This window comes from Hyaloscypha bicolor (assembly GCF_002865645.1).
Source record: "Hyaloscypha bicolor E unplaced genomic scaffold K444scaffold_16, whole genome shotgun sequence".
NCBI classification, from domain to species: domain Eukaryota; kingdom Fungi; phylum Ascomycota; class Leotiomycetes; order Helotiales; family Hyaloscyphaceae; genus Hyaloscypha; species Hyaloscypha bicolor.
In genome coordinates this window covers 1,686,356-1,709,346 of record NW_020194518.1, presented here as the reverse complement: position 1 = coordinate 1,709,346, position 22,991 = coordinate 1,686,356, and the positions used below count along the sequence as shown (strand labels likewise).

General features: G+C 46.8%; 8 protein-coding genes across 8 annotated transcripts; 4 read left to right on the top strand and 4 right to left on the bottom strand.

Moving 5' to 3' along the window:
- Nucleotides 1–1,193: 1,193 nt before the first annotated feature.
- K444DRAFT_608223 (uncharacterized protein) lies at nt 1,194–2,582 on the bottom strand. The gene is made up of 3 exons (XM_024879333.1): nt 2,259–2,582; nt 1,667–2,210; nt 1,194–1,592 (listed from the first exon to the last, which is right to left on the bottom strand). The coding sequence occupies exons 1-3, from the start codon at nt 2,259–2,261 to the stop codon at nt 1,291–1,293; spliced, it is 849 nt and encodes a 282-aa protein (XP_024742553.1). The 5' UTR covers nt 2,262–2,582; the 3' UTR covers nt 1,194–1,290.
- A 245-nt stretch (nt 2,583–2,827) lies between these two features.
- Nucleotides 2,828–3,689, top strand: K444DRAFT_184376 (uncharacterized protein). Its single transcript, XM_024870856.1, has 3 exons — nt 2,828–3,005; nt 3,065–3,221; nt 3,274–3,689. The coding sequence occupies exons 2-3, from the start codon at nt 3,088–3,090 to the stop codon at nt 3,620–3,622; spliced, it is 483 nt and encodes a 160-aa protein (XP_024742552.1). The 5' UTR covers nt 2,828–3,005; nt 3,065–3,087; the 3' UTR covers nt 3,623–3,689.
- Nucleotides 3,690–4,042: 353 nt separating this feature from the next.
- On the top strand, nt 4,043–5,509 carry K444DRAFT_608221 (uncharacterized protein). Its single transcript, XM_024879332.1, has 4 exons — nt 4,043–4,316; nt 4,373–4,634; nt 4,701–4,925; nt 4,986–5,509. Exons 1-4 carry the CDS (start codon nt 4,299–4,301, stop codon nt 5,306–5,308), a joined length of 828 nt encoding a protein of 275 aa, XP_024742551.1. The 5' UTR covers nt 4,043–4,298; the 3' UTR covers nt 5,309–5,509.
- Nucleotides 5,510–6,616: 1,107 nt separating this feature from the next.
- Nucleotides 6,617–8,473, bottom strand: K444DRAFT_625196 (uncharacterized protein; the record flags this gene model as incomplete). Its single annotated transcript, XM_024882492.1, has 1 exon — nt 6,617–8,473. One exon carries the CDS (start codon nt 8,471–8,473, stop codon nt 6,617–6,619), a length of 1,857 nt encoding a protein of 618 aa, XP_024742550.1.
- A 1,249-nt stretch (nt 8,474–9,722) lies between these two features.
- K444DRAFT_518906 (uncharacterized protein) lies at nt 9,723–10,969 on the bottom strand (the record flags this gene model as incomplete). The annotated part of the gene is made up of 3 exons (XM_024873907.1): nt 9,723–10,145; nt 10,196–10,369; nt 10,463–10,969. 3 exons carry the CDS (start codon nt 10,967–10,969, stop codon nt 9,723–9,725), a joined length of 1,104 nt encoding a protein of 367 aa, XP_024742549.1.
- Nucleotides 10,970–11,958: 989 nt separating this feature from the next.
- Nucleotides 11,959–13,118, bottom strand: K444DRAFT_553700 (uncharacterized protein). The gene is made up of 2 exons (XM_024876624.1): nt 13,032–13,118; nt 11,959–12,970 (listed from the first exon to the last, which is right to left on the bottom strand). The coding sequence occupies exons 1-2, from the start codon at nt 13,071–13,073 to the stop codon at nt 12,065–12,067; spliced, it is 948 nt and encodes a 315-aa protein (XP_024742548.1). The 5' UTR covers nt 13,074–13,118; the 3' UTR covers nt 11,959–12,064.
- A 2,348-nt stretch (nt 13,119–15,466) lies between these two features.
- K444DRAFT_608218 (uncharacterized protein) lies at nt 15,467–17,106 on the top strand. The gene is made up of 4 exons (XM_024879331.1): nt 15,467–15,793; nt 15,844–15,957; nt 16,012–16,278; nt 16,331–17,106. The coding sequence occupies exons 1-4, from the start codon at nt 15,647–15,649 to the stop codon at nt 16,964–16,966; spliced, it is 1,164 nt and encodes a 387-aa protein (XP_024742547.1). The 5' UTR covers nt 15,467–15,646; the 3' UTR covers nt 16,967–17,106.
- Nucleotides 17,107–19,084: 1,978 nt separating this feature from the next.
- K444DRAFT_625192 (HET-domain-containing protein) lies at nt 19,085–21,431 on the top strand (the record flags this gene model as incomplete). The annotated part of the gene is made up of 2 exons (XM_024882491.1): nt 19,085–19,574; nt 19,660–21,431. The coding sequence occupies 2 exons, from the start codon at nt 19,085–19,087 to the stop codon at nt 21,429–21,431; spliced, it is 2,262 nt and encodes a 753-aa protein (XP_024742546.1).
- Nucleotides 21,432–22,991: the final 1,560 nt, after the last annotated feature.

Sequence of the window (22,991 nt, the reverse complement as noted above, 5' to 3'; positions counted from 1 at the left end):
CTGTCCAATAACAGGTGAGGTGTGGGGGTATAATGGTCCTGTTAAGATACGGCGTGGGTGTGGCGTTCTTGCGCTTTTCCACAGATAGCGCTGCCCCGAGCACTAAGTTGAATGTTTATTAGAGGCGCCCTGTGGAAGCTTCAACGAAGACGCGGAGAAGTACAAGAGCTATATTTAATAGTATAATGGCTTAAATAGGCTCAAAGTCACATCCAGCGCTTTTACTCGCAAGTTATATCGAAAGTTAATACTTATCTTTTTTTGCATCACTACTCGCAACTGCCTCAGGGCTGGTTTCGCAACCCTTGAATGCAGCATCTGGTTAGTGTTCGAACACTAGTTTTCAATTATTAGAAATCTAAGTATTTTGTATATATTCATATACTAGTAACTTTTACTAGTATTCGATTACTTGTAACTGTCTCCATTCAAATCACAGCCTATTTGTTTTAAAACTACTTATTATAAGTCATTCCCAAAAAAAAATTAAGAATTTAAATGCCAGCTTTCGTCCTTTTTAGTTACCTTTATAAGTCTCTCTAAGATATAAACTCTTTCTAAATCTTTATATATGTGACGTGCGCTAGGATTAGGCTCGCTCTGCACTGTTTGCTCGAGCCAAAAGATTACAGTATTCACTGTGAGGTGAATACGCCTAATCACGGTTAAATCACTGGATCGTAGTCACGTGACCCAATACACGTGTCAACTTATTACAATTCTCTTAAAATATATATTGCATTAATTTATTTAATAATAAATAATACAAAGCGTATTTATTTTATTAATTACTTTTTTTTATCTAATAATAAAATTAATCTAGGCTTTAAGACGCTATAATTATAAGAAGTAATTATTAATTACTAGGGAAAGAAAAGCAGGAAATTAGTAAAACTAATAATATAAGCTAAATTAGATAATAAAAATAAAACTAAACCCTTTGTAATTACAAAATTTATTAAGTATTTATATCTTGCGGGATACTTCTAAATTATGCGGATTCTAGCTTTAAGTATTGAGAAATAAATATCAGTAATAATTGCTAATAATTGCTAGTAATTAAAAGACGTGCATATATATGAGACGGGCGCTTACTTAGTTCAAATAGAATACTTTAAAAGAACTAATTCTCTATGATCTTTCAAGATAAACTAAACAAATTTGAAATATCTACAAGTTAAACGACAAAAGATGTCTATATCAGATGAATAATTAGCATTCACGTTTACGTGTAGCACGTACAACCCCCTCAAATTTTGAGGCTAGGACCCAGGCAAAATTCTACCCTGACTACCCCGTCTGCAAGGCTGCCATTCTCTCTTGATGGTCAAGCAGATACTTGAAAGTTGCGAAATCGGTGGGATACACGAACTGAGAAGCATGGCCCGACGCTGTATTATTTTCGATCCTGACACGAACGTCCTCCCACAAGTCCCTCCCAACTGGCCCCAGGAGCTGGACGGCCGAATCTCGTGCCGTGTTGCCAGCGATGATACGGTCGATTGTCCCGTCATCAAGGGCACCAGTCTCGCCGGTCGTTTCCTGGTCTAGAAAGGCAATATCGGCTTTGCGCAAAGGCACCAAGTTATCATCTGCTGGTGTCAATGAGTTAGCTTGTCACACGGCATATACAAGAGTTAGAGTTTGACAACGCCATTGCACGAACCTTGCGGAATCTTATCCTTGAGCAGACCGGCGAGCTTCAGGCCGTGGCTTTCCCTGAAGACCTCGGCAAGCAGGCCATCGATCCGGTTGATAACTTCAACGTTTGCAAGCACGGTATCGTGAACCATGCGCGTCAGTCCCACGTTAGCAAGCTGCACGCGTAGACTCAGATTAGCCTTCGCGCGGTCGAGGTCTTTCATGATATCGGCGAGCGTTTCCTCATCCTTCGTGCCATGCACAAGCTGATGAGCTAGCTGGCGCACCATCCCCTTGTTCCCCGGATCCAGCTCCCTGAGACACCTCACCAGCTTCACCCCGACGGCGTGGAGCTTGGTTAACTCCGAGTTCACGACGGCGGTGTGCAGCGCATCTTCGTCGTCGATGGTGCGGACAAGGAGGTTGATGGTCTCGATCTCGAGGGCATGCTTGTCGAGGGCCGCGGTCAGATTATGGTGGCGCTCGTAGGCATTCCGCACCCGCTTGAGCAGGCGGATCGCCCCTTCTAGTAGTTGAGCAACTGAAGATGCGACTCCGAGAACTTCGGCCTAAGAATTGATGGTTAAGAGTGTTGTTCGTGAGGTGAGAGAACGTACCATTTGCGGATGGACGAATATCACCGGGAAGAACGTGGCTGTGTCGGGCACGTTGCTTCACCCGCCGGGCTCCTAGGCATATATATGTGGGCAGAGTTGTCTCTCATGCAGATCAATGGTTCCACGCGGTTCCATCGCACAAGCGGGCGAAGTGCTAGCGGGGCTTCTTCAACAGCGAAGGCTGATTCTGGGGGGACTTTCTGCTGCGCATGCTAGAGGGGGCTGTCATATCACATAAATGCAAGGGCAGCGGCGCGAATGCAAGTGCAGTACGTGTAGCACTGCGCGGGTAAAGGAACCGTGCGACGTGAGGATATACTTTTGACAAGGAAGCAGGTGGAGGAGAAAGGGTGTGCGACGACGTCATTTAAGATGCATGTTGTCAGCCCTGGGCAGAGCCTAGTTCCCGTGTGCGGGCTGCCTTGGCCGACTACAAGCTACTCGGTATCACAGCTCTCTTCTGATGGTGGGGTTTCAAATTGGCGGCTGAGGCTGAGTTGGCGACCACCAATTTATCTTCTTTCCCCCTCCGCAAGTTCGTTCTGTCCAATGTCTTCCTCTTTGTCGATCCTTCTCGGAGATCTCGAGGATGAGTCTCAATCAGGTCCTGCCCTCGTTGCAGAAGGAGGTGGCCCCGTTTCTCAGCAGAATCGCGGACGAGGCTGTCAGGGTCACAACGAGTAACAACGTCGCAAAAGATTATGCAGTGCAGGTCTGCGGCCCTGTAGCTGGCAGCATACAATACATGTAAGTCTAGACTATTTGTCGTTCGTGCTTGCCACCGCGCTTACGGACGGACCACATAGATTCAACTTTAGTCTGCACTACCATGCTGGCGAGATCGACACCTGTTGGCGCCTTAGTGGCGGGGCCGGTGCTTTTGAAGATTCGACATCTGAACGGCCCCCTCTTCCTAGGACCGCGCAAAAATTCATTGAACCCCCCCCAGGAGACCCCAAATTGGTGAGCGTCTGTTTCTGATCTTGTTTGCAAGTTCTCTGCTCATGCCCTTTTGGATTCAGCAGGACATCCAACGTCTAGCAGGGCAAGCACCAAATACTCACCAGCTTCATTTACATCGCCCCGGCAGGGGCGTTATGCCTGTGCTCGCGACATTCGATCCCAATACGGAAGGGAATTGGATAGCCTCCAGGATTGTGAAGCGCCTAGATTTTGAACACCAGCAAGCCAAAATTCACAAGGACGTGCCTACCTTTATGGGTCAGAATTTTGAGAGGACGAGAATATTTGTGGACTTGACGTGTGGCAATCAGAATAGGAGGCATCGATGCCAGCACCGGTTTTATGTGGTCAACCATTGCAAAGTTTTTGATATTTTGCTGGGCACGAAGCTATGCCCATAACAAGGCTCGAATTAGCCAGCCTGAGATGCTATATGAGGCTGGGATTTCATAGCCCTGTTACTTTTTAAAGCGCAATGTAAGATTACATGTACCTAACTAGTACGTCGTGCTATGAACGGGTTGCCCTCGCGGCCTTAGCTTCCTATACCACCATTTGCCGCAAATCGAACTGTCAGGAGAGAAAGAACCTGGGAAATCATGATCCATGAGAGAAGTACAGGCACAAAGGTACACCGTAGGCAGCAGCTGCAATTCGTCTGCACGCGTACACAACACAGCCTTACGCTGTCCGACGATCGGACATGTTTCGCCTTTGATTTTATTCTGCATAGGCACCTGCTTATCAAGCAGATGAATGCGATTATGCCATATCTCCACAGCAGAATCAGCGAATGAGTGGCTGCCCACTGCTGCGAGGCATGGAAGTGAGGCTGTCGAGAAAGCGTCAGTTGATTGGTCTCCTCCATGGTTCCCCAAATGGCTCAAGCGATGGAGGAGATCATCTACCCCGCGATCTCAGCCCTACCACAAAAAATTGTCCAACACATTTCATTATACAAGACATCACGAGAACCGGTTTCCCTGCTCAACCGAGACAGGAGACTGACAGTACCTTGTCCAAGCGAATCTTATCTGCTAGTATCTTCTGGTCTCCGTCTCTCACGTGGCGGCAGTCATGTCCGAAGAAGCCATGGTGAGGAAGCATCCCCAGCGGTTTTTTGAAACGATATTGACAGATTTCCCTTATAGGAAGTCGCGTTGGCCGCCGCCGATGCATCCAGTATCCTCAATGCAGTCTCAGACCTAATTCAGACGGCAACCGATGTGTATCCAAGTCTCAAAGGGAAGCTTCAGTCTCACACAGGAGAGATAAACAAAGCTAAACTTGTCGTGGACCTCATACGCAATCAAAAAGGGCTGCAGACTTCGGGCGTCATCGCAGGGATTCGAATGCTGGAGAGTCACGGCAAGATTCTCAAGAGCGACCTAATGTCTCTGGGAAAGAACAAAGGCACGGCTACACCATTCTGCTACGCCGATATCAGGTGCCTATACTTACTAACACAACGTTGAATAGACGAAAACAACTTGAAAACGATTGGAGAGAAGCTTAGAGACGCGAGAAAGTCTCTCATTCAACATATTCGACTTGCTAGCGTCGGGCTGGCAAAGGACGATATAGCAATCACAGTTGACACCAAGGTTGTTAAATCAACCGACAAAGCCGTCAAGAAGATTCTCGGTGAAGAATTAGGTCTCGATATTGCGCTCTTTCTGACGAGGCTGGAGCATAACCCGGATGGTAAGTCCGTGCAATCACTTTGAAAACCAAGGCTTTACTAACACATGTATCTTTAAAAAGCGAAGGGCAAGATTCGATTGACTGAGAAGGAGTACGAATATTGGACCCGGCACCAAATCAAGATTGCCCACCCAGAAACCACGACCCTCTCTACGGAGGTAAAGACAAGAATTGTATGCAACTGTCTGGCTAGGGACCAGTCCATCCAGATACTGGGGGCTGTGGGCGTGGATCTGTGGGCGAGCATTGCGTTCATCAAAATTGAGGGTCTCGTTTCCATGAATGAAGCGATCCAGATTGCAGTTCCTATAACATTGGGTGTATTTCGGGAGGTACTCGACACACAAAATCAACGGATCGCCGCCAGTCATCCTAAACGATAGGAAGACCAGGATGTGCGGTCTTTTTCCAATGCATAGTTTTATGCCTCTTTTCCAGACAGCCAAAACTTAGTCTATTATGTAAGGTAGCTAGCTGCCTTAAGAAAGGGGGGCTGTTTACCTATATGGCGCCGCTAACTCAATTTCTCCACCTCTACTTTTAACCCATTTTCATAGTTTCAAAAGGGCCACTAGAATAATCACCTTTCCATTAAAGAATTATTCCTTAGAAAATTGCAGCAGTGCCAGCATTCGCTCCTCAGACTTCACAAGATATTGAAGGGGAAAAAAGTTCTTGCTATTCTTTTCCTTCCAGCATTTCCCTATACATCATCCTGTGCACGTAACATTCCCCTACCAAATGGTACAGCCGCCCATCAGGGTCTTGGCTAGTCACGATTTGGTCAAGCTCGGGATCGATTTCGTGGCGCAAGATATGGGGTGTTCTACTCCCGTGCGAAGATCACGGCATAAAGCGGGTATTTGGACCCTTGACAGCCCCAAGGGCGCAATTTAGGGGGTTGAGCCCGCCGTAAGGCTATGTCACTTTAGGCCATATACACTAAGAGAACGCAAGAGGCGCTGTAAGACATTCGCAAGGTATGAGAAGATCTTTACCTCGTTAGGGGCTAAAGCGCTACTGGCGGGGCAATAGCGCTTGGGAACTCGGTAAGCAGTTACTGTAGGACTCTTTAGCGAGGTTTTGCCCCCGTCTTAGAGCGTGTTTTTTTAGGGCAATGACCTAGAATTATAGAGTGAATTGTAACCTAGTGTGCTAGAAACAGACACCAACGTGCTGTTAAAGGACATTTAAATGCCCTATAATCCCATCACTTTATGCCGTGATCTTCGTAATGTGCTGGATCCCCGCTAACTAAATTTTGAGACTGGTCTCGAATCACACCCTAAGAAATGATAGCTGAACTAGTCCGTCTTAAAGCGCCTAATCAATGAGATAGCGCTTGGATAAACATGAGAGCAGCCGTTGGGATGTTTCCATTATACATTTGTGCTTCCGTAATATTTCACTCCGTCAGCTGGGCAAATGGGTAGTCTTCCTTCGGAGATGAATGCGATAGTCCTCATTGATTACCGACGTAATGAATATTCTTCTTGATCCAAGCTACAGTTGATTGTTGAACTCAAGGGCATATAACAAGTAATCACAAAAGGTACAAAAATGAAACAAGAGCCACCAAAAACAGTCACAACCGACTTTTGCCGCGTTCTTTCAGATTCTATTAAGCTGTTAACCCAAGTCTGTGAGCTTTCGCTTGGTGCCTTACCTTTAACACAAACTTCTTGAGCAGATTAGCCAGTGTAAAACTCTGAGTGACTAATCCCGGTGATGTCAGTCTCCGAGAACGAGACACCGTACTTGCAACTTGAAGCGTCCGTATTCGTCGCCACTTCGCCACCCGTCCTACTTTCCTCATCCATATCACGGAAATTGCCCTGATCCCCCATTTTTTTCATGAATTCCCGGAGCTTTTGCTTGCTCAATTCCATGGTATTTCTCTGTATGGGTTTAGCGGAACGAAATTCGAGGACCAACACACGGCTGTCAACAAATGCCGCCACCGGGTCATCATGTCTGTTGCAGTTTTCCAGGGTAACCTTGGCCAAGGAAAGGCAGCGCTCTGCTTGTTCCAAGCAATTTAGCCGCAGTTTAACATTCCCATACTCCATATAGCCGTATAACTTCTCGATCTTGTACTTCACATCATCTAGGAGCTCCAGCTTTGGAATGACTTGGGACAATAGAGAGTCTGCAAGCTCATATTCTAGGAGCTGGCCATATATGCTTCCCAAGTGAATTCCTTCCCATAGAACCTCCGGAAAGCTTCGGTAGTCAATGTCAATCCTCTCATCAAGAAGTTTGTGCAGGTCTTGAATAGTTACGTGCAACTTCTGGGAGTTCTCCAGGCCGTTGTAGAACTCTAGCAAAGAGCCCAGGATTGATATTTTTCGATGGTGTAGGCCAAGTTCGTTGTAACTAGCCAGCAGGGGAATAAATAGTTGCAGTGCCTCCTCGTCACGGCCCGTGTCTGACAATAGATCTCCCAGGAAGCCTTGGCAGTCCAGTCGATCAAGAAATCCACTAGTCCCAAGCTCTTCAAATCCAGTAATCGCCTGCCGATAGCAAGTTTCAGCCTCCTCGTACAAGTCGTCCTCTTCCAGAACCTTTCCCAGGTTGTGTATCGTCCGCAGGGTTTCTAAGGACGATGCCCCAAAGATCCCCTTATACCCAGATACGACTCTGCGATACGCTTCGATTGATTCCGGCAACTTCCCTTCGGCTTGGTAGATATCTGCCAATTCTGCAAAAGTTTCAAAGACTTCTACCGAGCCTTGACCTTTCTCTTGAACAAAGACATCAACAAGACGAAGATATTCACTCGCTGCCTCGGCGAACTCTCCTCTTTCCCTATGGCTTTCTGCTTTGTTTTTTATTGTGTTTGGTAAGACGCCCTCGGGGCTTGCCATGTTATCTTCGTATTCTTGCTCAAATATAGTGGGTGGCGCAAGTTGGACAGATGAAGCTGAGTGAAAGGTTTGAAGTGGAGGAAGGTCGACTGATCGTAACTGAGTATCAGATTCCTCCTCACAGATCGGCTCTGGAGTAAGAAAATGGATGCTTTCTCTTTCTTGAAGCGGAGTATATGGTGTGCCGTGTGGAGAACTTATGCTGCTTGGAGCGCTTAATTCATCACGCATTTCCAGCGGCCTTGAAAGAGGATAGCCGTTGCTCTCTGCGAGTTGTGTGTGATACGCGCCGCCTGGAGAGCTGGCGCCCTCAATATATTCCACAGTTCCGGAAAGAAAATCAGCATTATTCTCTGCAAATAGAGTATGACGTGTGCTGTTGGAAAGAATTGCTTCATTGTGGAGTTGCTCTGCTGCTAGAGCATCGTAGTTGTCTTCTGGAGATGGAGTATGGTGTGTAATGTGCTGAGGGGTTGCTACTCCCATGATGTCAGAATGGCTTGAGTCCGTTATAGTATCATTCCCATTACCAGCGTTATCCATTTCCTCCACGGGCTGACTGGTGCGCTTCTTGAATGCATCAATTTTTTTTGGATTGATTTTGATGCCGCGATTGTAAAACGTTGTGCTCTTCCCCTGCTCTCTGCTTCTGCTCTCCTCTGTAGCTGCAATGAAACCCATTTCCGTTGCGGTTATATTCTTCTCGAATGCCCAATGCTTCAATTGTTCTTTGAATTTACGTTCACTGACCAAATATATGTCAGTGTCTCTGCGTCTACGAATGAGTTTGGGACACGCCGTCCAAAGATCCCAAAGTAAAGGAGGAAAGTGGCGAGGGGGGCAGACCTGGGCGTAAAATTGTACTTATTCTTTATTATCTGCATAGTACTCTTGAGTGTCTTATTATCCACCATATAGAGTTCGTGGATCTCCTCTCGGTGAGATTCCCATTGCTGCTGTTTCCTCTGACGACTGGATTTGTTCGTGGTATCGGACGTCTTCGCTTCTGAGACTTCGGGTCTCCCAGCTCCGTGGCCCTTGAGTTCTGTTGAAATTGGTACGCTACCATAGCTAGCTTACCAGTCCTTCCAGCACCAGGTTCAACCACTAATTTAGGGTTCTCCACTCTCATTTGTCATGCGTCACTCGCCGAGCTTACCAAGCTTACTAGTATATCGTCATTTTGATTACCTTTGGTTTATCAGCTGATTGATAATGTATCGGAGAAAGCGGGTTCGGTATCACCGGTATCGCCGAAGGGTAATGGGAATAAATCCCTTACTTTGGACATTTTTCCTCTGTTACCAGAACTCACTCTTCTGTATCTAGTCATTCTGCAGTCTGTCAACCTTCAATAAATCGATTTTCCATCAATAAATCGATTACTTTTCAATAAGTTCAGCATCAATTCTCGATCGGGTTGCACGAATGAATTCCGAGAAAGGCGAAGAGATTTGTATTTGTTGAAGTTTCAAAAGTTCTCTCCATGAGCAAACTTTGGTGGTGCTGGAACCATTGACCGCCACAAAAGGGGCTGTGTCAACCCTGCACAATCAAACCAATCACGGTCGCAGCAAAAGTGCAGAAATGAAAACTGGCCAACCAGGATGAGGGGGAGAGAAGAGACAGTGCAGAAATGATCAGATATTTGCAAATGAAGAAGTTAGCGTGAGAACGACATATTGTATTCGTTTGATAATTTCTTTTGTTTCAGATTCGTATCATATATTGTGGTTATCACGTTAGCGTCCTGGCCGTTACCAACAAGTTCTCAGTGGATGAAAATATAGCTGGGCTTGGAGATTCATTGCAAGATTCGAGAATGAATTTTTCAGCAGAAGCGACAGATGAGTTTGTGTACCGAAACCATTGTAAACGAGGCCGAGTGAAATGTTCTCCAGCCGTCTCACTTTACCAAAAATAACGCCTATTAAAGCGTAAATCGAACCCACTCCCACACAGAAGACCCTGTATACGTCCTCTGGCCGACGAAACCTCCCGTGATCTGACCAGCCCATCGCGTATAGCCGCCGAGCGGCAAGGGTGGAGCCCATGCAACTTGCCCAGCAACATCTGCCACAAACACGCCATCTTTCGTGTTATACACAATATGGAAACCGCCCGGATTACCAGTTGTGCTCGTTGGTGGGTACGTAGAGTTTGCCCCAGTTGGTCTGGCTGTGAGACCTGAGCCGACGCCAATGATCCTCCCGTCGCGAGCCAGGTAGCCGCTGACGTTCTCAGTTCCGTCGTAGTTAACGGTATCGAACCACACAAGTGAGTATGGGCCAATATGGCCATGACCCCAGTACCAACTCTTCACTGCTTGAGGGAGTGACTGTAGTCCCCAATTCTAAGACTTCATTAATGTGGTCTGCACCTGTAGTAATTGATACGAACTACCTTGTCATGGTATCCTGAGCCAGTGAACTTTAGCTCCCCAACGCCGGCTAAGTTGAAATCGATTTTTGCAATTGAGTCAGGAATTGCGTTGGCCCATCCGATTACAGGTGACAAATGCTCCGACAAGTTTTTCCCCGGTATATAGGGGTCCTCCGGGTAGTGGGCTGGTGCAACCTTAATTGAAGTTAGTCTCAGGATACATTGTAGATTTCCACGATTTATAGATGCAAATTTTTGACGGGGGAAGCTGATATCCAATAAACATACCGAATTGAAGATCATAGAACCCTCAATACCCAAAGCCGGGGAGTCGATAACAATCTTGTAATAGCTTAGGTCCGTAGTTCCCTGAAAAGTGAAACCTGTGCTAGACCAATTCCCCTTTATGCCGAATAGTCCATCCGAAATGGTCACTGGTCCTGCGAAGCCAAACTGTTGATATTCAGTTCCGTTCGGGTACATAGCGGTGAAAACCACAAAATTGGTCGTCCCAAAGCCAGTAGCAAAGCCTAGAGTTGTGGCCAGGGCGGTGAAGAAACTGACAGTGAGTTGGTAGGTGCCATCGCTGGAGATGGCATCGAAATACCACCAATCAAAAGAAGTGTCATTGACGATATCGATCTTCGGCCCATCGAAAAAAGGAGTGCCCCCGGAGTAAAATTCCGCGATGGTAGGTCCGTTGCCTGGATCTGTCGGGATAATTTTGGTGACTGCGAAAGTCCCCACTGCGAAGAGCGTTTGCAGAATGAGGGGGAAAGAGAAGCTTGACTTCATAATTGGAATTTTTTGGGGTATTCTACTTTCAGTGTGGTTTTCGGCTGATACCCCCGAATTCTGGGGAGAATTTGCAAACACTTTATAGCTTCGATTGCTCAGCCTCCGAAGGCATGGTCTACATACCACGCCGGCTGACCCTGAGTTGATAGCGGCCTACTCGCGTTCCTCCCTTGCCGCTCAGCTTGCAGAAATGCATCAGAATGTCACCATTTGGTGCTTTTCTTGCATATTCGGTTAAGACTGGCCAATCCATTGTAGCTACTCGCCAACACAACCCAAGAACGGAAGCTCTGAAAAGTACTTGTGAATCGAGAAAACTGTACCTGTTGATCTCCTGTGGAACTATCCTATTCGCTTTCGACAAGTGGCGAGTGTATGATACAAAGGCAACGACTTACGCACCCCTTATATTGCTCCAGGTATTAAAATTGCTCCCGAGAGAAGTACCCGAATCTCTGAAGAATTCTGCACGCACTTTCTTGTGGCTTGATCAACGAGACAGTGCCTGCGCACTTCTTCAACCGGTATAGGCTAATTGCGAATGGATGATGGTGATTGGATTGAAGAAAATCAGTGCCTTATCACCCTGCATGCTCACCACTGGCCAAGTCAACAGTTCGTGCAGGTCGCAGCGTTACACCAGCGGCTCACGCACACTCTGTCCCACCCCAAAACCCCGATTTGAGGATTGGTAACTAATGACATAGAATAATCATGCAAACGGGTGCTTCGGAAACGTCCTTGATAGGCTTCCTGCGCTGACGACTTTTGAGCTCCTTCAGCATGATATTTCAGCTTGGAAGAAGTCCATCACTGGAGTTATGTGCGGCAGGGCTTTGATCTGTAAGAAGGGATAGCAACAAGAGGACGTTGAGACCTACAGTCGACGTCGTGATCGAGAACTTTTGAAGAACGTAAGTCATCAAGAGGACAAAGGATTGATGAGCAGAGTCGAAGAAGAAATAATGGTTGAGTATGACCAGGTCCTGGAATCCAATTGAAGTGTTGAAATTTGTTTGCATGAATATGAACTATCAAGGAAATATGTGCAGGGTATCATACAAACATACAGCGCCAATGAAAAGCGTAAAATCATAGCGACGCATTCTGGTGCTTAACAACAGGCAAACAATAAAGGGTAGTCAGCCAAAGGCACCACAATCTAAACGTCTGCTTATCAGAAGCCAAAGTCTTCAAGAAGAGAGTACGTCCCGCAATGACAGCACCTAGAAGCGCTGGCAAGCAGTACCCAACTGTTCCCATGCGCCAAAAGGCAGGCACTAACAGGGAGAAAAGAAGGATGACCGCCGCACTCCCCCATCTTGTTGAGTCATCCCCACAAACAATCGGTAACGTCTTTCTGTTTCGCAAGCGATCTCCTTCCTGGTCTTCCATGTCTTGAAACTGAATTGTGCAAGTGATAACTGCTGCGATGACCCCCAGCCACCAGTACGCATCCTGATTAAGGGTGTGGTCAGGATAGCCACAAGCAACTTGGCTCGCTCCGGCACCAAACGACACAAATCCAAGAGCGTTGTTAATGTGCCGTACAAAGAAGTTCTCGTCACCAGCACCTAGGTCGTTGTACACCCAAGTCAATATCATCAACGCGGCGCTGGCTTCTCGACCACCAATATATAACGATGACAAACACACGACCGGAATCGAGACTAGTAGAAGGTGTCGCGCTTGTGTAGATGTAATTCGTCCGGAGGGGATCGCCCTCCAAGGTTTGTTTATCGAGTCTTCGAGAACTGAGTTTGGGAGACGCTGATTCGCCAAATTAAAGATCCAGAGATTCGACCATGTCCACAGCAAGACACTTGGAAGTCGCAGCAGGAGCGTAACTATGTTTGGTGTCGAGTTCGTGGTGAGGAGGTCACCGGAAAGAGCACTTGAGAACGCAAAGATGGTCGCAGGATATATCGTCGTCTTTATGTCACTCCGTGTGATGAGATATGCGGTCTTCAAGTGGTAGAAGATAGACCTTGGATGCTCCTACATAATATACAAAAGTCAGCAAGTGCAATGGAAAGTTATCCTCACCAATTTCACTTACCTCATTGTACATTGCAAGAACTTCCAGATCATCCTTCTCCATCTCTCGAACTTAAAAATTCTTTGACTGGCATCAGCGGCAGTGAAGACGGTGGGAACTGGGTGTACAGTACACAGTTGAGTCGATATATCAGGGGCTCATTAAACGGAGACGACCGCCTTGGCCGCTCTCTCCCACCGCATCACTCTTTTTGGACATTGATTACGAAGTCGAAGCGGGAAGCCGTTTTCCAAAAGTCAATAATCTTCATTTGGATCGGCGAGGCCCCTGTTACTGTACGCGAGGGAGATCGTATGAGTTCCCGAAATCGATATTTCGACCCCATGTCTCAGGCAGGGGCGTTTTATTGAACCACATGACGATCCAAGCTCAGAGGTTCTTCGCTGGCGAAGAACTTTCCTCCGGGGAGATTAGGAGGAAAATTGTGGACTGAGACCTTCCCCAGGATATTTCTTTTTTCGAAAGAGTGGCTGAACACTTACTTAAGATCGGACTCAGATCTAATCATTTAAACACCAGAAAGAAGTGAAAATCCACAACTGGAAAGAGAAGCCGTTCAGAGTTTTTTTTGTTGTATTATATCCCAAGATGATTAAGAGCTGGTGAGCAGGCATGAATCAAATCAAAGTTACCGAATTCCGGTACGACTCTTCGTCCCAGCCTGCTGAACTGTGGGGTACAGGTTGCATTGATCCCTGTGCGAACCCCGGAAGCTCAATGTTAAACGGGATCGTAAGCACGGGCCGGCCATTCTCAGCCCCGGAAGACTCGCGCAGAAACCTCTCGGCCGTGCCGTTTCCTGTCAAATAATCTTACTGAGGTGTGACAAGAAGGTTATTGACTATTCTTCCATTATTAATGGCAACAGCAAAACTTTTTAAGTTTCCATAAAAAGAGGATCCAGGGAGGAAAACCGAGGAGATAACTTCTCGCCTGATCTTCTCTACTCGCTACAAGCTGACCTCCTGCAAAAATATGGCCTGGGACGCTGAATCTCAGAACTACAACAAACAAGGTTCCATGTCTTCTTGTACACTTATTTTAGAACACACGCAAGGACACCGATAAGAGTCTCATATCCACAGGCAAGTGGCTGAGCTGAGACTGTAACGGCGGGAGAAGTTCCACTGTCAAAGTTTCGCAAATCGCACAGGCATCCCAAGCCACGATTCCAGCTCCCACTCCCTGCAATCGAGCCCGCCCCTTGCAGAAAATCACAAAACCTTCCAGGAACAGATCCAGCACGTCACCAAACGACGCCCCCTTGAGCAAGGACCACCGATCGTAATTTTATTTTATATCTTGTCATCTTGTGAGGTGCTCCTGCTCGTGATGGATGTCAAGATCCTGGTGATTTACCGTAGTACCCGCCCACTCAACTCTTGGTTCTATGTGTCAAAGCTGCATATTTTCAATTTTGTGAAGAAGGCATTGTCTTCTTTGGGTGGCATCAGCCGGGCAACCGTCAACAATACCAAAGTTGTGGGGTGCGGAGCTCACAGGAGTTATTTTTAACAAAGTTTCACAAGGCATGGCTTCGATCTCGTATGTTGGCGTATTGGCGAAGAGTATGGACGAGAGATCAAGAGCAAGGCGCAATGGGATGAGCAGAAGGTGTGGATTCCGTGCTTTCCTCGCCCTTTCCATCATTACTGTTTCTAGACGGCGACGTCCAATCTTCAAGAACCCGAACGAGCAAAAGCTCTCCAGAAGTTGAGGAAGTCCTGGACAGATAAACTGCTTCAAAGGATCTCTTAGCTTGGAACCAGTGCCAGTTCATACCGTACTTCATGGCCATCGTCTCTCAGAAGTTGGAGTATGAGTCAAGGACTTGAAAGAGCCTCCTTCCCGAGATACGCTTTCCGGGAAATGAAAATTCGGAGACGGCATGCCGAGCAACTCAAGGTGTGTTACATTGCCGGGGTTCTCAGCCGATCTTGACTAGGGAAGCACGTTTTGCCAAGGATAATAGAATGAACCTCAGCTTTCGTTGCCTAACACGCCAGCTCTTCCAGGGAATCAGCTCCCCGGAAAAAAGTTGACTCGCTAATCGATACCGCGATTGTCAATGATTTTCAGGGCCCTAGCAGTAGGCGTCAGGGGGTTAGGATCTTTTAACATTTGGATCGTGCAGGATCATGGGCTGATATCAGTGCATGGTCACAAGATGAGGCTTTGAACGGGGAGCATATCAGTGAATTTTTCACGCACTGATGGACGACGGAAAGTTGGTGTTACCAGACTTCTGATGAAGAAGTGCATGCCAATCTCTTGATCGAGGCAGGGTGAGGGAGAAGATACACCGGGAAGCCGTCTTTCAACCTCATTGACCCTGGTTTCCAGCTTGCCGCACTCCACATTTCTTGAAGGGAACCGTGTGAACCTCAACCTTGTTATTGCTTCAATTGAATCGCGATCTCCATCGAAAAGTATTTGTGTTTTCCAGCCTCGCCGAAGAATGCTTGCAGCCACAACTATTCAACGATAAAGCACGACAGATATATATCCTGACTGCCACTGAGACTCGGAACTTTTCCGATTCTAGGTCTTAAATCAATTTTGTATGATGCAACATTGACACGACCCCTTCGACCACCATCTTTAACATCCTCACTATGTTTGAATCATTACAACCCATCAGTTATGCAGTCGTGTCCATATTCTTCTTCATCTCGTCTATAACAACTTTGCTTCGAATATATGCACGAGGCTACCTCGTCAGGAGTTTTGGGTTGGACGATTGGTGCATGTTTTTTATTTTGGTATGTTCCAGGCCACGTTATTAGGAATCGAGTTCTGACTGAAGATATAGTTTTTCAACGCCGGCCAACAAATTATTCTGTATTACTTCCTCCACTATGGCGCCGGACTACATTTGACGACCGTTTTCACAACCCACCCCGAGTGGCTCACGAATCTTACATACGTCAGCAAATGTTCCCCAATCAAAGTTTTGTTCAGACTTGCTAATTGCTCACAGGCTCTTTTTGCTGAGGAAATTTATTATATCTGGATGCACTGGGTCATCAAAATGGCTTTCCTGCTTTTCTACCTCCGTTTTGCCACAACTCGAACCTTCAGATGCCTGGTTTACGGAACCATGGGTCTCAATACCATCTTTTCAATCATCACATGGCTTCTCTATGTCCTTCAATGTATGCCGTTGGATGCTATCTTCCACCCAGCTGCCCATCCCAAAGCCAAATGCGTGGATCGTGCTGTTCTTGCTTTCGCTCCTACTGGATTTGTAAGTCTTTTCAACCGCCGCTTCCAAAGAACATACCTGACTCCAGATAAAGAGTGCCTTCATCGATATAGCAATCCTCATCCTCCCAATTCAGCCACTCTGGCAAATCCAAGTTAGTGTCCGCAAGCGACTCACCCTCATCGGCATTCTCAGTCTCGGCAGCCTCGTCGTCCTTGTCTCTATGCTTCGAATCATTGTCCTCGTGCAGTTCGAGAAGAATATCGACCTCACCTACACCCTCGGTAAACTCATCATCATCTCCTCTATCGAGATCGATCTCGCCATCATCGCTGCCAACGCTCCTTCGCTGAAAATCTACTGGTCAAAATACATCTCCCGACCAAATACACCGACGAGAAAAGATCAGTATGAGTCTATTACTCTTTCGACGATGGAAGGAAAGAAGGTTCTGTCCCAGGCATCGAGCTGTCATATTTCGAGTAGTAATAAAAGTGGTGCGAGGAGTAACATGATAAGTCCTGAGATCATGGCTGAAGAGGCGGATATTGGTATTGCCATCTCGCACGAGAGGATGCTCGGGGAGTTGACCAGGGGAAGTCAGGAGGCGTTATGGAATAGTGAGGACGGGATTATTGTTACGAGTTCGGTGGGTGTGGTGGTGCAAGATAAGCCGAGGCAGGAAGCTGGTGACTTGGAGGCAAATTATTATGTTTTCGATAAGGAGTAGGGAGATAATGGGTGGCGATTTGTTTTCTTGTTGATATTAAATGAGATACCCTGGGATACAAATATGGTGGCGTGGATATGGTTATGGATATGTAATGTAAATGAACTGTAAAGTATTTGAGGAATTAAGGAGTTTTCCCTGTTTGACACTCTGACTGTGTTCGAAACGGCTTGAATTTGGGGAAGCTTGCCCTGAAACCCCCTGAGAAGAACCCACAACGACCCCTCATTTTACCCCGCCAAATCACGTGAATGCACCCCTCATAATGAGAAACATTTTCCTTGCGCCTTGCGTGTTGTTACAGACTTATCAGGAATCGAGGCAGTCAACGTTTGTAGAGAAGGATTAACTACGTGTACGTGTAAATTGAACAATAATATATATATATTCAAATTAGGAGGAAGAAAGGAGAGATATGAAAATAGAAGAGGAAATTTGCTTTCCCTTTTCACTTGATGCAAATGCAACCTGTGCGCAACATCAATTATCGAAGATTGACTTATTATATTAGTCGACAGTCGTGTTAGCACATGGGTGTGATTTGCACTTTCATATCTATCTTAGTTGACCTTACCGGATAGCACGGCATACATAACAATTCTCCCTCCCTGACTCTTACTTCCGTGTTTCTTTGCTTTTTGTAACCAGGACCTATCAAGACGCTCACTTGGGTCACACGCCTGATCTAGGCCTCGTCACCAAACTGCATCGAGAATGCCAAGTGGACTTTACAGGAAACGATGCTTGTAGATGCTACGAGAAGGAGGTGTGGGACAATTTCTGTGTGGGTGGTTTAAGGGCTAGTCCTGCGGGCTGGGCCAACATTTCCACTAAAATAACTTGTAAGAATCAGTGCGTTTGGCGCTAAAAATCACTCCCGCCCCTTTCCCTCGCGCACCCCTCCTTAGAACCCCCCCCCTCTGCGCCCCTTATAACCTAATAACCCATATCTAGCCTATAAAAATTTCTTATGTATAAGAAGTACTATATCGTACGATTAATTAGCCTACTTTTAGCATGACCTAGATCGTTATTAAAGAAGGTATAATAATTGCCATAATACTTAAGTTTTTGTATTCGCAAGCCAGCTACGCTCAAAAAAAGTGATTTTGAATGAGAAAATCTTATATATTATAGTATATAATGTTACAAATGCAACTCTTACTAGAATTCCAGTTAAAAATTATTATAATTTAAAGTAAGTGCTATAACTTAATATAATATTATATTAAGTTTAAAGTAAAGACTATAATATTATAAAATATAAAGAGTTTTCTCATACTATCCCATTCTTTCTCTTAATAATACAAAGAATACTAATATCTAGGAGTTTTTTTTTCAACTCCTTTAATTCTTCTCTAGTTCTAATATATAAGGCTTATACTTTAGCCGTAGTTTGGTAGAGATATAAGGGGGTAAGGTTGGAAGAAGAGGTGTTACGTGGCACCAGTCACGTGGTGCCACTGCACGTGACTTAGCGTGTAGCCAGTGCTTTTAGCCCGGCACACAGCCTTCAGCTCAATTCAAGCTCTTTACCACCACTGCAATATCACCTTATCGTGACAAGAGGTGTGGGAACAGAGGTGCAAAAGACGATTTTAGTGTCAAACACGCTGATTCTTACAAATTGCTTTAATTGAAGCGTTAGGGATGTCGATCACTCAGCTTGGTGAGGCTCCGGATGACACTCGTAGTGCGCTAAGAGGCGTCCAGAACCAGGGGGCTGGAAAGTTCGCTTCTCCACTGCTTCGCTGACTGCAACCCCTTCAACATTCCACCCAAATCTAAGGCAACGTTCCCCTCTTCAGGGCTCTGCAGGAGGCTCGCCAACTTTAAGACCCATTATCCTTGCCATCGCAGCAGAAGGACCTCCTATTCCGGCGTCCATGAGGGGTTACAGGGTCTTCTGATGGTTTGGCCCTCAACTGCTAAAATCACCGAAAATGGGGGGTACATAAGCCCCTCGATCCCTCGATCTCGTTGCCTCATCTGCTGCGCAACATCAGTTCGCATTTTCATCGACTGTTCCCAAACCATTATCTCAGGTCCCCGAATCGCTGTTTGCCACCCACGTCTCACTTGAGCCATTCAGCGTGTGGCGCTCACGCTCCCGCACAGATGCCGCGAATTTTCAATGATACTCAGCCTACTCCACCGGGACCCGGGCCATCAAAGCCTCTCCAGAGCTCTGGTTATATGGAGAATTCTCTCAGAAGGCAGTCGACCTTCTCCGCCAACCTAGGCAGCCCCGATGCTCCGCGCAGGTTCTCCATCACAGCAGATTCCATTTCCGATCTTCCTCAACCTCATTACAGCAGTACTCACACCTGTGAAATATGCGAGGAACTATTCATGCACGCGGATCACCCCGCAAAGGCCAAGGTGGTTTACAATAATCCGATGGAGAGATACCGCACGAGTAAGCTGCTTGAGGCTGCGAGGAATGGATGCTGTTTTAGTTCGATTTGTATCAAGGCGGCGGCGGGGTTTGTAAAGAATCCTGTGGCGCCTGCTTTAAGTATGGTGAAGACGGATCCGGATGAGCAATTTAGATTTGCGATTTATACCGGGGAACCAGATACTATTATTGAACTATACGAACATCCAGGTAAAATTACGTCCTAGTCCTTCTCCAATCCCAAGTTGCGCGATCTTCATCTAGTTGTCTTGCAAGTACTAACAATACTTCTCAGATGATCCGTCGCCGTGGTCTCTAGTTGCTCCCGCAAGAGATATATCAATCGACAGCTCCTCGGACGATTGCTTCGAGCGCGTCAAGGGTTGGATAAAAGATTGCATGGAAACGCACGTAAAATGCGACCTCGACTATTCCGACGAGCCTCCCACCCTCCCGAAACGTGTCATCGACGTCGGCGTCGATGGTGGCCCAATCAAGCTCGTCGAACGTGACGGCGTGAATGCCCGTTACGCGGCTCTGACATACTGCTGGGGCGATGATACCCAGCTCCGAGACGTGAAGCTCCTTCTTTCTCGATATGAAGCTTACAAGAAAGAAATTCCTCTCGATTTGCTACCGAAAACACTTTACGACTCTGTTATGATTACTAGGAAACTTGGGATTAGATATATCTGGATTGATTCTCTCTGTATTTTGCAAGATTCACCTGCAGATTGGCAGGTAGGCAGTTCGCGGATGAGCAATATTTACACAGCGGCCGTTGTGGTGATCGCTGCCACGGGAGGAGCAGGTTGCACAGACGGCTCTTATATTGGCAATCGCAAAAAGTTACGTTTAACATACGTTGAGGAGAACGGGAAAGAGCGCGCCCTGTATGCTCGTCTTGCACAATTTCCGTTCTTCGACGACAGGGCGGATGTCCGCAGCGATCCACACAGTTTAGGAGAAAGCCACTTGTCCCGGCGAGGGTGGACATTCCAAGAAGTTCTTCTGGCAAGACGAACGATAAGTTACAGTAAAGATGAAGTTTTATGGGATTGCATGGAGCGGATTTCGTGTGAGTGTCGGCTCGACGGCTCGATCAGATCACAGCGAGACGAACGTCGAAATTCGAATAAACCGATGACACAGTTAACAATTCATTCCCCATTCCTCGAACTCTTTCAAGACGGGAGGCAAACTCCGTCAGAGGACAATACAGCAAAGTTGTATGCGAAGTGGTATGCAATGCTGGAGGATTATACGGGCAGGAACTTAACGTACCCGTCCGATAGATTACCGGCGTTCTCGGGGCTAGCAACGATGATGAGTGATGTTGTAAATGATACGTATTTCGCTGGGTTGTGGGAGAGCCAGATTCCGTATGCGCTGCTTTGGGTACGGCACAGTAGGATTCCGTTTGAGAGGCATCAGTCGAGAGGAGACTGGGCGCCGAGCTGGAGTTGGGCTTCTGTAAGTTGTAGGGTTCGACAAGAGACACCTTCGGAGTTTACTTCTAGTGTGGAGATCATCTCGATAGCTGCACCGCCTTCCGGGATCAATCGCTACGGGAGTGTCGCGGAAGGAAGGATTGAGGTGAAGGCAGTGTTGATGCCGATTACGATTGATTTGCAAAGTATAAGGAAACAAATGCTGGCCGATGCTCACGGGTTTGAGTGGCGGGGCACTGCACATGCTGTTGGTCATTACGTCACGGGGAATCAGGCCTGCCACCCGAAGATGAAGATCGTGCTAGATCTGGGAGAGACCTGGCTTGATCCTGACTCTGAAGTTATCCATAGTCCTGAGGTCCTTGGGCTGGAGGTTAATGAAGTGGATAAGTACTTTTTGATGTTTGTTGGGATGGAGGGGGTTAAAGGGCAGAACGAGGCGCAGCCTTGTTTCCTTGTTTTGGAGCAGATCAAAACGGAGGAAGGAATGAAAACTATTAAAAGAGTTGGAGCGAATTTGAGATTTTGGCTTCCGAAGGGGGCGGAGAATTATGATCGGAAGCTGTTGGCGCAGCAGGCGCTGGCTGGCACGAAGGAGATGACCGTCATCGTTTAGGAACAAAGCTTCGACTGTTTTGGTTGCTATCAGTTTAAGTCTAAATATAGTCCATGCAGAACAATAGAAGAGAGTTCAAAACCAGGGAGGCCGAGTGGTTTCAGCCTTCAAATGCGAGCGGTTCCTTCGCCTTTGCCCGCTTGCACCCAAGATCAAGAGATGATATTGGCTTTCATGTTCAAAACTCCAAGTGCTAGAATGTTGCCCCAGCGAGTCGGGACCAATGAAGTAGCTATCAAGATAAACCAGCATGGCACAGCTTTGCAACTCAATGCGATATCTCCAATTGCCAAAAACCTGTCTGTCCTCTTCTTCTTTTCCCATCAAACTGGAGTGCAACTTCTTCTTGCCATCCTCCCTCATGCCGTTCAATCCAAATTCGTTTCTGTGCGCATCTCAAGAGAGCACAGGCAATGGCAACTTTTACAACGGTCCCAGCCGAAGAAACGACCACCTCTAGGGGTCACAATTGGCACTTCGGGAGTGTTGACATCGTACCCACCTAAGCTTACCGAATCGATATCGACCGCAACGGATTTTGTGTTCCCGCAACGGGAGCCAAGAAAGGGGATAAACGCCGTAGTAATTGCAGTTGCTGCGGTGGTATGTCTTTTTGTTGGTATTGTACTAAGATTGCGTGAAGGAGGAAATTTGGGGGCCAGGGACTGAGAGAGAGGCTCGAGAGGAGTAGCAGGTGGGGTGGAAGTCGATGGAGGCATGGGAGATAGAAGTGAGAAAGTGAAGAATCAGATCGAGCTCGGTTTGCGTAGAGGGCTGAGAAGATCCCTCTTATTACAACTCCTTCAAAAATGCTTCCCTCCTCACAGGAGTTGAACGACTTTGTTTTCCGAAACTTGACCAGGGTTTGGAAAAGCATGAGTCAGTGTTAGATTTTATGTTGTGTTTGAAATTCCCTCGGTGCTCAGTCAGTTCCAGGAGGTCGGGACGAATGGTGTTTGGGTCAACACCAACATCGATACCAACATAACTGAAAGCTCAGGGCGCAACGTTTACAACATCGTACATAAACATACCTCTCTTTCGACCTCCCTGCGCCTCTGTTCAGCTCTTTCTCTCTTTCTCTCTCCCTGTTTCGGGTCTTGGAGCAGGTGACAAGACAAATCACCTATAATGTCCGAAATCATTGTCCACGCCATCAGCGTCGCAATCCCAAACAAATCTACCCTCTCTTTCCCGCAAACAATATCCGCCAACCTGGAGGATGCGATCCAATTCCAATCCACAAGTGGGGTTCACAGCGTTATCCAGGGGCTCTTTGATCTCCCCTGCAAGTACAACTATGCTGGGTTTGATTCGGGATGTATACCTACTAGCCCCTCCAGTACTGTAACTTAGCCCCTTTCCTGCCTCTCTTGCCCGTTCGAAGTTGAAACACAATGTTGAGCCATTCGCGGCCATAATTACCTCCATTGATCCGATATATTATTACAGTGCAGCGGAAAAGGACTGTCCGGTAGGTGATGGGAGAGGAACGTATTTCCTATTTCTGGACGTCTCATGAATTTTTTACGACATAATGTCCCAATTCTCCCGAAGCGA

Bases quoted from the DNA above. Each gene is read 5' to 3' on its own strand.
- K444DRAFT_608223 (XM_024879333.1), bottom strand. The intron at 1,593-1,666 runs GTTCGTGCAATG...TGACACCAGCAG, and splicing joins CAAGGATAAGATTCCGCAAG to ATGATAACTTGGTGCCTTTG.
- K444DRAFT_184376 (XM_024870856.1), top strand. From the start codon at position 3,088: ATGCTGGCGAGATCGACACCTGTTGGCGCCTTAGTGGCGGGGCCGGTG. The intron at 3,222-3,273 runs GTGAGCGTCTGT...CATGCCCTTTTG, and splicing joins CCCCAGGAGACCCCAAATTG to GATTCAGCAGGACATCCAAC.
- K444DRAFT_608221 (XM_024879332.1), top strand. The intron at 4,635-4,700 runs GCACGGCTACAC...AACGTTGAATAG, and splicing joins GTCTCTGGGAAAGAACAAAG to ACGAAAACAACTTGAAAACG. The intron at 4,926-4,985 runs GTAAGTCCGTGC...ATCTTTAAAAAG, and splicing joins GCTGGAGCATAACCCGGATG to CGAAGGGCAAGATTCGATTG.
- K444DRAFT_553700 (XM_024876624.1), bottom strand. From the start codon at position 13,073: ATGGAGAAGGATGATCTGGAAGTTCTTGCAATGTACAATGAG. The intron at 12,971-13,031 runs GTAAGTGAAATT...TATATTATGTAG, and splicing joins TTCTTGCAATGTACAATGAG to GAGCATCCAAGGTCTATCTT.
- K444DRAFT_608218 (XM_024879331.1), top strand. From the start codon at position 15,647: ATGTTTGAATCATTACAACCCATCAGTTATGCAGTCGTGTCCATATTC. The intron at 15,958-16,011 runs GTCAGCAAATGT...AATTGCTCACAG, and splicing joins GGCTCACGAATCTTACATAC to GCTCTTTTTGCTGAGGAAAT. The intron at 16,279-16,330 runs GTAAGTCTTTTC...CTCCAGATAAAG, and splicing joins CTTTCGCTCCTACTGGATTT to AGTGCCTTCATCGATATAGC.